At 46.7% G+C, this 15,827-nt stretch overlaps 1 protein-coding gene across 2 annotated transcripts in view; it reads right to left on the reverse strand.

The window, feature by feature from the left end:
• Positions 1-609: 609 nt before the first annotated feature.
• Positions 610-15,827, reverse strand: part of NOP2 (NOP2 nucleolar protein) — a 318,038-nt gene continuing 302,820 nt past the window's right edge. For both annotated transcript variants that reach the window (XM_069243103.1, XM_069243104.1), the window contains exons 16-17: positions 2,058-2,188; positions 610-1,449 (exon numbers count right to left, since the gene is read on the reverse strand). In XM_069243103.1, coding sequence (XP_069099204.1) covers positions 1,118-1,449; positions 2,058-2,188 — 463 coding nt within the window. In that variant the 3' untranslated portion in view covers positions 610-1,117. The remainder of the gene's footprint in view (positions 1,450-2,057; positions 2,189-15,827) is intronic.

Genomic DNA, 15,827 nt, shown 5'->3' on the forward strand with positions numbered 1-15,827 from the left:
GAGGGGTTGGGACTACAGTTGCAACTTGTTGTAGGATAGGCATAGTCGCCTACAAACATAAGTACTGTCATTCTTGAATCAGCAGTCTTGCCCAGAGCAAGAGTCCAAACTACAACGGGGTAGTATTCTGCACAGCATGTGAATCTGTATCAGGTTCAAGTGGCAAAAGCCCTTTTACACCCTGATGAACCTACAAATCTCTCACCACTTGCGTAGAATTCCATAAACAAAATGGCACTATGGGGCTATTCACCAAATGCTGTCTCAGTATCATCCCAGCATCTGAAATTCTCCCCTTCAAAACTTAAGAGATGATGGTTTCTAAAGGTGTCAGGGACCTGCTCATATCCCCCGGCCTCATGACCTACATCAGACTTAGGCTCCTTGTCCCGATACACAATGCCTTTTACAGGTAAAGCCCTACTTTAGCCAGGGAACGTCTGGGAGGATGCACTGCTGGCCACAAGACAAGTGTTTTCTGTAGGATATCTGCCTTTTGATCAGGTTTCTATATGCCCCAGGTGGCTAGAACGTCTATGTCCAGGGAACAAAAGCAAACAGTCTCAGAGTTTAGCAAGAGCTTCTCTACATAATAAACAGGACGTGCAATGGGGGAGGTGAAAAAGATTTATTCATCGGAAGGAGCAGAGAGGGAGCTGTAGATGTGTCAATCCTCCTTTATAATGTGGCACTGTCCATCTGGAAAAAGAACACTTAGGGTACTGTGGGGGTACCCGCGGTCAGACTTCTCTCTCTGTAGAGTCATTTACCAACGTGTTCCAATTAATTTGTTCTTCTCAGATACAGCAACCTGCCGTCGAGCTTGGCACCCGCCACGGAAAAACAGAGGGACACTGGAAGGCATTATCTTGTCTGTTGATTCACCAGGTTCTCGTTGGGATATTTCAAATTCACAGAAGTGTAGGAGCATACACCTTGTAGCTATAAAAACACAAGTACAATCAGTGGATTTAAAAACCATGATGTCCATTCTCTGGCCGAACTCTGGTGATGGGAACAGCTAAAAATAATGGAAAGTCCATTAGGGCGATCGACCAAGCAGTCCAATGAGAGTTGTGCACACAAAACTGAGGTAGTCCCTCAAGCAAAGCAGCCCTTAGTTACTCTTCTTAAACTTTTTGAATTTTCGTTTGCCGGCCTTGCCCACCGGGCTCTTATTTCGTTGTTTGCCAGCAATACCATGGCTCTTGTTTCCCAGTTTGCCAACCCGGTTAGGGGCACCTTGATGCTTCTGAAAAGGCTTATGTTTCTTCTTTAAGCTCTTCTGGGTTTGTTTTGCCTCCTTTCCCAGTGGTAGTGCTGGAAGCACCTCTTTGGTCACATTCTTGCCTTGACCTTTTGCCTTTGGAGTGGTGTGTTGTGTTGCTAGGGCTTCTGTTGTGGGCAAGGCTGTAGATTCTGTAATGTCTTCCTCTGTGTTTTCACCATCTGAAAGGAAAAGTAGAGAGTTTACATAAGAAATGAACACAATAAACAAGAACCAAATGGATTTCCCTGTCCTAGGATGGTGCAGAAGCTGTGGACATGGAGGCTGGTGCAATCGACCTGACCCTGGGGAGTGGGTCGGGATTAGTGGAGGTGGGCAATGAAGTTTAAATGCAAACTTTGGGGTATTGAGTAGGCATGATGCCTGTAAAGGGCTGTGTCAGAGCATCCACTGAGGGAGATGGATTGGGAGTGTTCGCATTAGTCTATGTAGTAGGGGTACTAGCTATGGAGGAATGAGCAGCTGCACTGCTTGTTGAGGAAGGAGTGGAGGCACAGTATATTGAATGGAGAATTGCTTGGAAGTGAACCAGGAGAACTGGCTGTGGAGGTTTGACTAGTTCAAAGGGAGCTCCAGCTGTGGGTTGATGGTGTAGGAGGGTCAGCTCTAGGAAGGATGGAAAACTTGTGCTTGCTAAAAAGTATATTGTAAGGAAGATGGCTGGAGGCATGTATTGAGGTGATGGTGGATGGCAATGCCAGTGAGGGGTGGTATATGTGCCTTTACTGTTGTTGGAGTAAACTAACAAGAAACATTAAGGAGGTTGTACCCTTTGCTGGTTTCGGGATGGTGTTGGAGAACTTCTTGAATTTCGCTACGAAGAAGCCATCCATGTTGTGCGTGTGGGGATAAAACCTCCGTGTCAGCTTCACGGACGGGTGGAACCGCCGCTCCCTGAACCTGGAATGAGAAAGAAAAATTATCAAAAAAAGGCAGTGGAAGAAAAGCAAGAAAAAGCATCAGCAGACAGAGCATGGAATGGTGAAACAAAGAGGAAAGAGAGCTCAGGACGAAGAGAGATCAAAAGCTCTGCACACAAAAGGACTGAGAATAAGTAAGAGCCAGTAATGACAAGATTGCACAGGTGGAGCGGTGTAATTGCCAAGAGAGTTTTAGCGGTGAATGGGATACATGCATATGAAGAATTTTATAGGAGGAAAGGTAACATAGCGGGTAGATCAAAACCCATTATTAGTATTTTATTTAATAACGCTACGCTGTGATTGAAGGACTGGGTGCCCTCAGACATGGAAAAGGTGAAAAGAATTAGAGCTGCAGGGCTTGGGGTACTGAGGAAGGCTCGCTTTGTATAATTACAAACTGGCTTCAATGGCAGAAGCTGGTATTAAGGAAGGCCTTTCAGCAAACTGTGAATTTCAGCTTCAAAGCCCACCCCTGTTCATATTTTAATGTAAATTGCTACAAAATAACATCAATGTATGGGATAGGGAGTCTTTCACATGGTTTTGTGAAGTTTTGGAAACATATTTTATGTTTCTTACTCCTAGGGTGAGCTTCGACTCCCCAACTTTGCTTCCGCTGGAGAGTGAAGTGCCCAGAGGGAGTATTTTGATTATCCAAATGGTGTGTGAAAGAATTGATGTCCCTAGAACATCAGTGGTAAACAAAAGAGCACACAACAAATAAGGCCCAGTCAGTACGGGCTGCCTCAGGAACCCGCAAGAGAAAGAATCCTCTTGTGGGTGAGGTCAGTGTGGTTCCCAAATGCAACCAGGAGGGGATGAGAAATCATTGAATATAGGAATGCCAACACAAGAACCATGCTTGGCCTAGTAAGGAGCAAGATGGAAGGATGGACAATAGGGGACCCCCTTTGTGAGTGAGAGGTGTGGGTTGTTGGAAAAAAAAAAAAAAGAACAATCTTCCGTGAATGGTCCCTGTAGGAAGTTGGCTCTGTGTGCACTATTTCAAAGTAAGGAATAGTATGCACAGAGTCCAAGGGTTCCCCTTAGAGGTAAGATAGTGGCAAAAAGAGATAATACTAATGCTCTATTTTGTGGTAGTGTGGTCGAGCAGTAGGCTTATCAAAGGAGTAGTGTTAAGCATTTGTTGTACATATACACAGGCAATAAATGAGGAACACACACTCAGAAACAATTCCAGGCCAATAGGTTTTTGTTATAGAAAAATATATTTTCTTAGTTTATTTTAAGAACCACAGGTTCAAATTCTACATGTAATATCTCATTTGAAAGGTATTGCAGGTAAGTACTCTAGGAACTTTGAACAATCACAATAGCATATATACTTTTTACATAAAACACATTTAGCTGTTTTAAAAGTGGACACTGCAATTTTCCCAGTTCCTGGGGGAGGTAAAGTAATGTTATTTCTTGCAGGTAAGTAAACCACCTACGGGGTTCAAATTGGGGTCCAAGGTAGCCCACCGTTGGGGGTTCAGAGCTACCCCAAAGTTACCACACCAGCAGCTCAGGGCCGGTCAGGTGCAGAGTTCAAAGTGGTGCCCAAAACGCATAGGCTTCAATGGAGAGAAGGGGGTGCCCGGGTTCCCGTCTGCCAGCAGGTAAGTACCCGCGTCTTCGGAGGGCAAACCAGGGGGGTGTTGTAGGGCACCGGGGGGGACACAAGTCCACACAGAAAGTACACCCTCAGCAGCGCGGGGGCGGCCGGGTGCAGTGTGCAGACAAGCGTCGGGTTTCCAATGGATTTCAATGGGAGACCAAGGGGTCTCTTCAGCTGTGCAGGCAGGCAAGGGGGGGGCTCCTCGGGGTAGCCACCACCTGGGCAAGGGAGAGGGCCTCCTGGGGGTCACTCCTGCACTGGAGTTCCGATCCTTCAGGTCCTGGGGGCTGCGGGTGCAGGGTCTTTTCCAGGCGTCGGGATTTCAGAGTCAGGCAGTCGCGGTCAGGGGGAGCCTCGGGATTCCCTCTGCAGGGGTCGCTGTGGGGGCTCAGGGGGGACAACTTTGGTTACTCACGGTCTCGGCGTCGCCGGAGGGTCCTCCCTGAGGTGTTGGTTCTTCACCAGTCGAGTCGGGGTCGCCGGGTGCAGTGTTGCAAGTCTCACGCTTCTTGCGGGGATTGCAGGGGTCTTTAAATCTGCTCCTCTGGATACAAAGTTGCAGTCTTTGTTGAACAGAGCCGCTGTTCTCTGGAGTTTCTTGGTCTTTTGGAAGCAGGGCAGTCCTCTGAGGATTCAGAGGTCGCTGGTCCCAGGGAAAGCGTCGCTGGAGCAGGTTTCTTCTGAAGGAGGGAGACAGGCCGGTAGGGCTGGGGCCAAAGCAGTTGGTGTCTTCTTCTTCTCTGCAGGGTTTTTCAGCTCAGCAGTCCTCTTCTTCTGTAAGTTCCAGGAATCTAAATTCTTGGGTTCAGGGTAGCCCTTAAATACTAAATTTAAGGGCGTGTTTAGGTCTGGGGGGTTAGTAGCCAATGGCTACTAGCCCTGAGGGTGGGTACACCCTCTTTGTGCCTCCTCCCAAGGGGAGGGGGTCACATTCCTATCCCTATTGGGGGAATCCTCCATCTGCAAGATGGAGGATTTCTAAAAGTTAGAGTCACTTCAGCTCAGGACACCTTAGGGGCTGTCCTGACTGGCCAGTGACGACTCCTTGTTTTTCTCATTAATTCCTCCAGCCTTGCCGCCAAAAGTGGGGCCGTGGCCGGAGGGGGCGGGCAACTCCACTAGCTGGAGTGCCCTGTGGTGCTGGAACGCCCTGTGGTGCTGGAACAAAGGGGGTGAGCCTTTGAGGCTCACCGCCAGGTGTTACAGATCCTGCCTGGGGGAGGTGATAGCATCTCCACTCAGTGCAGGCTTTGTTACTGGCCACAGAGTGACAAAGGCACTCTCCCCATGTGGCCAGCAACATGTCTCGAGTGTGGCAGGCTGCTAAAACCAGTCAGCCTACACGGGTAGTTGGTTAAGGTTTCAGGGGGCACCTCTAAGGTGCCCTCTGGGGTGTATTTCACAATAAAATGTACACTGGCATCCGTGTGCATTTATTGTGCTGAGAAGTTTGATACCAAACTTCCCAGTTTTCAGTGTAGCCATTATGGTGCTGTGGAGTTCGTGATTGACAGACTCCCAGACCATATACTCTTATGGCTACCCTGCACTTACAATGTCTAAGGTTTTGCTTAGACACTGTAGGGGCACAGTGCTCATGCACTGGTGCCCTCACCTATGGTATAGTGCACCCTGCCTTAGGGCTGTAAGGCCTGCTAGAGGGGTGACTTATCTATACTGCATAGGCAGTGTGAGGTTGGCATGGCACCCTGAGGGGAGTGCCATGTCGACTTACTCGTTTTGTCTTCACCAGCACACACAAGCTGGCAAGCAGTGTGTCTGTGCTGAGTGAGGGGTCCCCAGGGTGGCATAAGACATGCTGCAGCCCTTAGAGACCTTCCCTGGCATCAGGGCCCTTGGTACCAGGGGTACCAGTTACAAGGGACTTACCTGGATGCCAGGGTGTGCCAATTGTGTAAAACAAAAGTACAGGTTAGAGAAAGAACACTGGTGCTGGGGCCTGGTTAGCAGGCCTCAGCACACTTTCAAATCAAAACATAGCATCAGCAAAGGCAAAAAGTCAGGGGGTAACCATGCCAAGGAGGCATTTCCTTACAGTCCCTGTATGTGGAAATTTAGGAAATGCCACTGGCACCGTAAAATTATGCTGCTGGTCCACACAGCTAGCGAGTAACAACTGGAAGCTTCATGAAAGGAGAGACAAAGGGTTGTGATTGTTTTAAGGACAGGGAACTAAAACCTATTTGAAGAAAGGAATGAGCACTGTCCTTAGATGTAAAAGGTATAAAAGGGTGGGTCACAAAAGGACCCAAAATCGTCCACAACACCCGAGGGGGCAGCAAGACTTTGGAAAGACATTGCTGTGGAAACAATTATTTACTCGGGAAGGGGCAGATACAAGAAATTGCAGGCGATCTGAAAACCACTGGAGGGCAATTTTAAGGAGATTGCGCCTGTACAGCATGTCCCAGGACTTAAAAATCATTAAGATTAGATTGGAACTCTTCAATGATGGTAAACTTTATAACTTTCACTGATAGAAAACCGAAAACGGATTAATTTCCTATGATAATGTACACCTGTACTGAATCTCTGTTATTCTGCCCGGCCTAGATATGTATGTTATTGAGGGCGTGGGGCAGATTACCTGTTGAATGGCACATATGTGACACACTAATGGATTTTCTTTTTGGGGCGTCAGTATCACCTGATGTGAAATGCAGTGAAGTCACTAAAAGTGTTATGGAAAACAAAAAAGGTGTAAAAGTCCAGGAGGAAGAGACCAGCATTAATCATTTTTGGCGGCTGTGAAAGGGCGACTTTTCTGGTAATCACAAGGGGCTGATCCAAAAGGGTCTAGTCAGAATTTCTGAATATTGGAAGCTTTAATACAGCTTCTTCAAAAAGTAGCTGTATTAAAGCTTCCACTGGTCAGAGATCTGAGTGATACTACCTGTTAGATCATGAAAGCAGCACCGGGGAATGGGACATTACTTCCTGATTGGTGATAGGCAAGTGACCAGGCCTTTAGCACATTTTCTAAGTTCTAGTAAATAGTACCTCTCCTACCAAGGGCACAGGGACTAAAAAGAGTTCTTAAGAGCTGCAGCATAACTTGAGCCACTCTAAGGGACCTAGCACCAAAATCATATAGACTGCAACTGCAGGCTGTGCGACAAGATGCTCCAAAAAGATACCCAAATACCAGACCTTCATTGGACAGAAAAGAAGAAGTGGACAAAGATGGCTGCTGACCTACGAACAGAGGAGCATGGATGACTTGGCACCAACTCTGCCAGCCTGCCTGCTGCACCTCACGCTTGTAAAGCAACTGCTGCTGCTTTGCTGACTCCCAAGAAACCTGTAGACCTGCCTGTGCTTCACAAATTGCCAGAAGAATCGCCCTTTGAGAGGAGGAGTGGCTTCCCTGCATCTGCAGGCACCCAAAGAAAACTGAGAGGACTCAGCACCGCCAAAACCAGACGCCAAACATCACCACTGCACCCAAGTCCCACAGGAGGAGAAGTTGGCCAACGTGCCCAGGGATGTCAAGGGTAGAGCAGCCCCCTTGGGGTTCTCTTGGACTGGCCACCCAGTCCCTGCTTGCAGCCTCTTTTGGACCAGACCAATCTCCGCTGAAGTAAATGGGATGCCCAACGTCGTAACACACCTCTGTACCCGGATGCCGCAGAGCCCCCTGAGGTTAACTGTTGTTGTGGCCTTGGACCTTGCACCGTACTCACCCTAAGTCCAGAAGAACAGTCCTGTAAGTCCTAAGTGTCCATATGCAGTGTCTGTTTCTTTCCCATAGGATAACATTAGGGCACCAGAGACTGAAAAGCACTTCTGCAACCGGACACCCCAGTGCCTCCAAAAGTGACCTGCTGATCCTGCCTTGGACCTTGCCCCATACTCTCCCTAACTCCAGAGGAAGGGTTTTGTAAGTTACTGCTAAGAACCCCCATATGCAGAATATGCCTTTTCCCCATAGGATAACATTACCGCTCCAAAAAACTCAACTGTTAACTTTTGAAAACTATACAAATTCATAACTCAAAAAATATTCATCCGAATCCAATGATCTTGGTATCAAAATGTATATAAAAGTATGTTATTATTATAAACTGGTGTTGGATTGCTTTATTGAGTGTGTGTCTCTCGTGTGCCTGTGTGTCTGCAATGGATGCTTAGCTCTACCCTTTGATTTGCCCAACTACTCGCACACACTACCACAAAAGAGAACATTTGGGGTGTAATTTGTGCCTCTGTAATTCCTTTGTTGGTTTGCCTGGACTCATTACACAGTATACATCTTTTTGGCCCACTGTACAAAGAGCCAGCTTCCGACAGCCACTCTTTGCCAATTGTTAAGTCTATAGATTTTCAACAACTAGGAACAACTGTATAAAAGCAGACCGCAAAGAATGAAGGGCTAGAGGGAAATGTTCATGCTAAGTGACAACAGGACAGGTCGTGCAGAATCAAATCACTGATTCTAACTGAAGGCGACTGGGAAGGGAGGCAAAGCCTTCATTTGTGAACTTTTATTTTATTGTATTTTTTAAGTAATAACATTTTCAATATTCATTCCTTTTCACATTCTGTACTGAGTCTCAATGACATGAAAATCATAAGGAACACATAACACTCAAGTCTCCTCCAACAATTCATACACCGACCTCCAGGGCACAAAGGGCTATCATTATCAGGTAAGTCACTGACTAGCAGAACCGGTATTAGAAAACAACAAACTAAATTGTCCACAAACCCCCTGTTAAAAATTGGGTCTTTGGTTGACAGTCAAGTTACCTCCTGTTCAAGCAAGGACCCTCACTCTAGTCAGGGTAAAAGGGAACCACCCTCAACTAACCCCTGCATACCCCATTGGTAGCTAGGCAGAGCAGTAGGCTTAACTTCAGAGTGCTAGGTGTAAAGTATTTGTACCAACACACACAGTAACTTAATGAAAACACCACAAAATGACAACACAGGTTTAGAAAAATAGGAAATATATCTATCTAAACAAAACAAGACCAAAACGTCAAAAATCCACAATACACAAGTCAAGTTATCAATTAAAAAGCAAAAAGAGTCTTTAAGTAGTTTAAAACGCACACTAACACTGTTAGCGTGAAAATGTACCTTTGGTGCGTTAAAAATAACCATGCACGGGTGAGTGTGAGTCAAAAAGGGCTTGTGATGCGTTGATTTCACTCACGAGCGAGACCTTGCGTTGTTTCTTCTTTCGTCGGGTTGGGGCGAGTCGTTTCTTCTCTCCGCAGGAGAGCGATGCGTCGATTCGATCAGCACTTTCAGGCCCAGGCAGGCCTTGCGTTGTTTTTACATGCCCAGCGGTACTTGCGTCGGAAATCCAGCCGTACGATGATCTGAAAACCACACAATGCGGGTGGCTATCTCCCCGCCTCCGCCAGCGATGCTGCGCGTCATTTCTCCTGCTCCGTGCTTTGATTCTTCGGTCGCGTTTGTGGCGAGCTTCGGTTTTTAGCTGCAGAGCTGGCGGCGCGCCATTTCTTCAGCCGCAGATCGGAGTCGCATCGATCTTTTCCCCGCACAGCACTCTGTGCATGGATTTCCTCCTCTTAGGCTGCCAGCTTCTCATTTCAGGGTCACAGGAACTGGATGGGCACCGCAGGGCAGAGTAGGAGTCTCTCCAGAGATTCCAGGTGCTGGCAGGGAGAAGTCTTTGCTGTCCTTGAGACTTCAAACAGGAGGCAAGCTCTAAATCGAGCCCTTGGAGATCTTCACAAGATAAAATGCACACAAAGTCCAGTCTTTGCCCTCTTACTCTGGCACAAGCAGCAACTGCAGGATAGCGCCACAAAGCACAGTCACAGGCAGGGCAGCTCTTCTTCCTCAGCTCTTCTCCAGGGAGAGGTTCCTCTTGGTTTCCAGAAGTATTCCTAAAGTCTGTGGTTTTGGGTGCCCTTCTTATACCAAATTTCTCCTTTGAAGTAGGCCTACTTCAAAGGAAAGTCTCTTTTTAATGTGAAATCTTGCCTTGCCCAGGCCAGGCCCCAAACACTCACCGGGGGTTGGAGACGGCATTGTGTGAGGGCAGGCACAGCCCTTTCAGGCGTAAGTGACCACTCCTCCCCTCCCTCATAGCACAGATGGCTCATCAGGAAATGCAGACTACACCCCAGCTCCCTTTGTGTCACTGTATAGTGTGAGGTGCAACCAGCCCAACTGTCAAACTGACCCAGACAGGGAATCCACAAACAGGCAGTCACAGAAATGGTATAGGCAAGAAAATGCTCACTTTCTAAAAGTGGCATTTTCAAACACACAATCTTAAAATCAACTTTACCAAAAGATGTATTTTAAATTGTGAGCTCAGAGACCCCAAACTCCACATGTCCATCAGCTCCCAAAGGGAATCTACACGTTGATCATATTTAAAGATAGCCCCCATGTTAACCTATGAGAGGGACAGGCCTTGCAACAGTGAATAACGAATTTAGCAATATTTCACTGTCAGGACATGTAAGGAAATGCCTCCTTGGCATGGTTACCCCCTGACTTTTTGCCTTTGCTGATACTATGTTTTGAATTGAAAGTGTGCTGAGGCCTGCTAACCAGGCCCCAGCACCAGTGTTCTTTCCCTAACCTGTACTTTTGATTCCACAATTGGCACACCCTGGCATCCAGATAAGTCCCTTGTAAGTGGTACCCCTGGTACCAAGGGCCCTGATGCCAAGGAAGGTCTCTAAGGGCTGCAGCATGTCTTATGCCACCCTGGAGACCCCTCACTCAGCACAGACACACTGCTTGCCAGCTTGTGTGTGCTGGTGAGAACAAAACGAGTAAGTCGACATGGCACTCCCCTCAGGGTGCCATGCCAGCCTCTCACTGCCTATGCAGGTATAGATAAGTCACCCCTCTAGTAGGCCTTACAGCCCTAAGGCAGGGTGCACTATACCATAGGTGAGGGCACCAGTGCATGAGCACTGTGCCCCTACAGTGTCTAAGCAATACCTTAGACATTGTAAGTGCAGGGTAGCCATACGAGTATATGGTCTGGGAGTCTGTTTTACACGAACTCCACAGCACCATAATGGCTACACTGAAAACTGGGAAGTTTGGTATCAAACTTCTCAGCACAATAAATGCACACTGATGCCAGTGTACATTTTATTGTAAAATACACCCCAGAGGGCACCTTAGAGGTGCCCCCTGAAACCTTAACCGACTATCTGTGTAGGCTGACTAGTTCCAGTAGCCTGCCACAACCGAGACATGTTGCTGGCCCCATGGGGAGAGTGCCTTTGTCACTCTGAGGCCATTAACAAAGCCTGCACTGGGTGGAGATGCTAACACCTCCCCCAGGCAGGAGCTGTCACACCTGGCGGTGAGCCTCAAAGGCTCACCCCTTTGTGCCAGCACCGAAGGACACTCCAGCTAGTGGAGTTGCCCGCCCCCTCCGGCCACGGCCCCCACTTTTGGCCGCAAGGCCGGAGAAAAAAATGAGAAAAACAAGGAGGAGTCACTGGCCAGTCAGGACAGCCCCTAAGGTGTCCTGAGCTGAAGTGACTAACTTTTAGAAATCCTCCATCTTGCAGATGGAGGATTCCCCAATAGGATTAGGGATGTGACCCCCTCCCCTTGGGAGGAGGCACAAAGAGGGTGTACCCACCCTCAGGGCTAGTAGCCATTGGCTACTAACCCCCCAGACCTAAACACGCCCTTAAATTTAGTATTTAAGGGCTCCCCTGAACCTAAGAATTTAGATTCCTGCAACTTACCGAAGAAGAAGACTGCTGCGCTGAAAACCCCTGCAGAAGAAGAAAGAAGACACCAACTGCTTTGGCCCCAGTCCTTCCGGCCTGTCTCCTGCCTTCTAAAGAACCCTGCTCCAGCGACGCTTTCTCAAGGGAACAGCGACCTCTGAATCCTCTGAGGACTGCCCGACTTCAAGAAAGACAAGAAACTCCTGAGGACAGCGGCACTGCTCCAAAAGAACTGCAACTTTGTTTCAAGGAGCAGACTTAAAGACCCCTGCAACTCCCCGCAAGAAGCGTGAGACTTGCAACACTGCACCCGGCGACCCCGACTCGACTGGTGGAGAACCAACACCTCAGGGAGGACCCTCCGGCGACTCCGAGACCGTGAGTAACCAAAGTTGTCCCCCCTAAGCCCCCACAGCGACGCCTGCAGAGGGAATCCCGAGGCTCCCCCTGACCGCGACTCCCTGAACTCCATTTCCCGACGGCTGGAAAAGACTCTGCACCCGCAGCCCCCAGCACCGAAAGGAACGGAACTCCTGTGCAGGAGTGACCCACAGGAGGCCCTCTCCCTTGCCCAGGTGGTGGCTACCCCGAGGAGCCCCCCCTTGCCTGCCTGCAACGCTGAAGAGATCCCTTGATCTCTCATTGATTTACATTGAAAACCCGACGCTTGTTTCTACACTGCACCCGGCCGCCCCAGTGCCGCTGAGGGTGTACTTTTTGTGTGAACTTGTGTCCCCCCCGGTGCCCTACAAAACACCCCTGGTCTGCCCTCCGAAGACGCGGGTACTTACCTGCTGGCAGACCGGAACCGGGGCACCCCCTTCTCTCCATTGCAGCCTATGCGTTTTGGGCACCTCTTTGACCTCTGCACCTGACCGGCCCTGAGCTGCTGGTGTGGCAACTTTGGGGTTGCTCTGAACCCCCAACGAAGGGCTACCTTGGACCCAAACCTGAGACTTGTAAGTGATTTACTTACCTGACAAAACTAACAAAAACTTACCTCCCCCAGAAACTGTGAAAATTGCACTAAGTGTCCACTTTTAAAACAGCTTATTGTGTTTTATGTAAAAAGTATACATGCTAATGTAATGATTTAAAGTTCCTGAAGTACTTACCTGCAATACCTTTCAAATGAGATATTACATGTAGAATTTGAACCTGTGGTTCTTAAAATAAACTAAGAAAATATATTTTTCTATAACAAAACCTATTGGCTGGATTTGTCTCTGAGTGTGTGTTCCTCATTTATTGCCTGTGTGTATGTACAACAAATGCTTAACACTACTCCTTTGATAAGCCTACTGCTCGACCACACTACCACAAAATAGAGCATTAGTATTATCTCTTTTTGCCACTATCTTACCTCTAAGGGGAACCCTTGGACTCTGTGCATGCTATTCCTTACTTTGAAATAGCACATACAGAGCCAACTTCCTACAGGACATATAAAACACATTATTACTATATGTCCTACCCTAACCATACACTGCACCCTGCGCCCTTGGGGCATCCTAGGGCCTACCTTGGGGGTGTCTTACATGTAAGAAAATGGAAGGTTTAGGCCTGGCAAGTGGGTACACTTGCCAAGTCGAATTTACAGTTAAAACTGCACACAGACACTGCAATGGCAGGTCTGAGACATGATTACAGAGCTACTTATGTGGGTGGCACAACCAGTGCTGCAGGCCTACTAGTAGCATTTGATTTACAGGCCCTGAGCACCTCTAGTGCACTGTACTAGAAACTTACTAATAAATCAAATATGCCAATCAAGGATAAGACAATTAAATACACATTTTGTAAAGGAGCACTTGCACTTTAGCACTGGTTAGCAGTGGTAAGGAGCCCAGAGTAACAAAAACAGTAAGATCAGAGTCCAGCACACATCAACAACCAGGGAAACAGAGGCAAAACGTTAAGGGAGGCCACGCCAAGGATGAAAAGTCTAACACCCCCCCCTTTCGAAAAAAAAATTAAAGCAGTAGAAATTGCCATCCCCTTCAACCAATGACCTTACGTATAATGGCAGTACTGGTTCCCACTGTGTATTTGTACCAGCAATTCAAACAGATCTGGTTTCGCATTAGTAATACTTTGTATGTTAGCATGTTGTTTCTTATTTGCTAGTTGTAAGATGGTGGTACTGGCCCCTTAGTTGATCAAACCTCATGTGCCATAATCAAGATTTGTATTGTATGTAACTTCTTTTCAGAGTCTCCAACATCAGTGGCTTCAGTGGTTAGGTAAGTATCTGGATTGTAAACCACAGAACTCCTAATTGAGGCACCTTTCAGATGTGGCTGTGCGCAGGAGCCTACAGAAAATGGGGTGCCTATATCTAATCTCCTAGCTGCTGTAGGAAATATGCTGTATGGCAGAACATTTGCAACACTGCCTCACTTGATCACTAAGTTCTGGGTTCCCAGGCCTTCCATGGAGAAAAAAAAAAAAAGCCCCAGATAGTGGAACAATCCAAAGAATATGCAGTCATGAATATACAAATCTGTAGGTGCTTGGCTATAAATCACAAGAGTACTTGTGGCTTCCTGCCCATTGTTGTGTGGAACAGGCCTGATGCAAGAGTTTGGAAGAGTCTACAGCATTCAGGCTATGTATGCCATTCCTTAATCATGTAGACTAGATTATGGTTCATCAAACTGGGTAGGACTTCAAAACATCACGCGTGTCAAGGTGAAAGATGGTCCCTCTGTCTTGCATTAGCACTGACTGAGGTTACTTACAGTCGAGCACGATCCTATGTAAACAACTAACATGAGCATGTCAGGGCAGGGGGAGGCAGCACAATGGTAGAGAAAGCAATCTGACTTTAAAATCTATTAAAAAAGAAATTACGTCAGAGTACCTAATTAGGATTACACTGAGTGTGTACATGCTGGATTAGACGCAAGCACCTGATGCGACAATGCAGTGTTTGTTTACTCACAAAGTGAATCTGACAAAGTAGGCAGTATTGATTCACATGAAGCACCCTTGAGAGCATACCACACAAGCTGTTGAAAAATACCAATAAATTCCCACATTCCCTATCTGAAGTCTAAAAGCGGGTAAACACACATTGTCGCGCAAAGTGGAATAATCATTCGGCTGAGCTGGTTCTTCCTAACTGGCGGTACACCACTGTGGACCGTATTTGCTGCCCTATCATGTGAACATTGGTTACTGAAGGACTTCGTTTAGGAACAGTTCAATAAAACTGTGCAGAGGGCAACCAAATTCAAAGGTAGGAATTATTCATTATCAAGGCAAAACTGAAAATGTGAGATGTATTAAAATTTGCATATTATAATAATGAAACTAAAAGATCTTTGGAGGCAGATTGGCAATTTTGCAGAAAGACTGAGGACAGGAAGAAGCTATTAAGCAATTGAGCATTAAACATACGTAAACACGCCAAATCAAGCCATCTAGTGAACACAAATGATAAAGATAATTGCCTGGATCAAACAGGATGGTTTCCGGATTTGTAATAAATACTACACATAAAAACAACGGTTAGATACTAAGGAACTGAAACATAGGAAAAGACAATGCAAAATTGGTAAAGGGATCACACTGGCGAGCACATCTGTGATTTCTGTTTTGAAAGGTCTTTGTGATTTGCTGTATTTTGGTGGCATAAACTACCAAATGAAAAAAATGAACATATACAGGCAATTAAGAAAGTTTTTCTTACCCAATTCAAGGCCTTATAATGATGTACATGAAGGACAACGTGATTGAAGTTTGTGTGAATTGAAAAAGTTGATATGTCAACATTAGATGGTGATATATTACTTCAACTGAGACAGAGAGATTCACAGCTAACACTGCAACAAGTGACCTGGCAGCCCAAGTGACATATTTTGGATGCTGGAATGCATGTACATTTGTAGCATTAGTATTTTTGCTCACTGGAGGGAATTGTGAAAAGAGCAGCAAAAAATAAATGATTAAACTGTGCCTATTTCAAAGTTTAATAAATGTGAAAGGTTGTGTTCTATGCCACAGTCTAAATGTCCCACAAGCCAAAGGGGTGGTATATTACAGCACAGAAGGTGTAGGCGGTATTGGCTAAGAAAGGGGGCAAAAAGTAGGACTATATCTATGATAAACTTGTGTGTGAAGAAACTTGCAGGGGAACTTATGTCTACCGCAAGAAATGTTTTCGCAGGTTGTTTCAAGTTGCAGATTTGTTATTTTGGTAGGTTTCATGGAAACTGAAATCGTATCTGTCAGTCAGGCATCTCTTCCAAACACAAGCTGGTGTGGCAAGCCTCAACAGCATG

This window comes from Pleurodeles waltl, chromosome 7 (genome assembly GCF_031143425.1).
Source record: "Pleurodeles waltl isolate 20211129_DDA chromosome 7, aPleWal1.hap1.20221129, whole genome shotgun sequence".
NCBI classification, from domain to species: Eukaryota; Metazoa; Chordata; class Amphibia; order Caudata; family Salamandridae; genus Pleurodeles; species Pleurodeles waltl.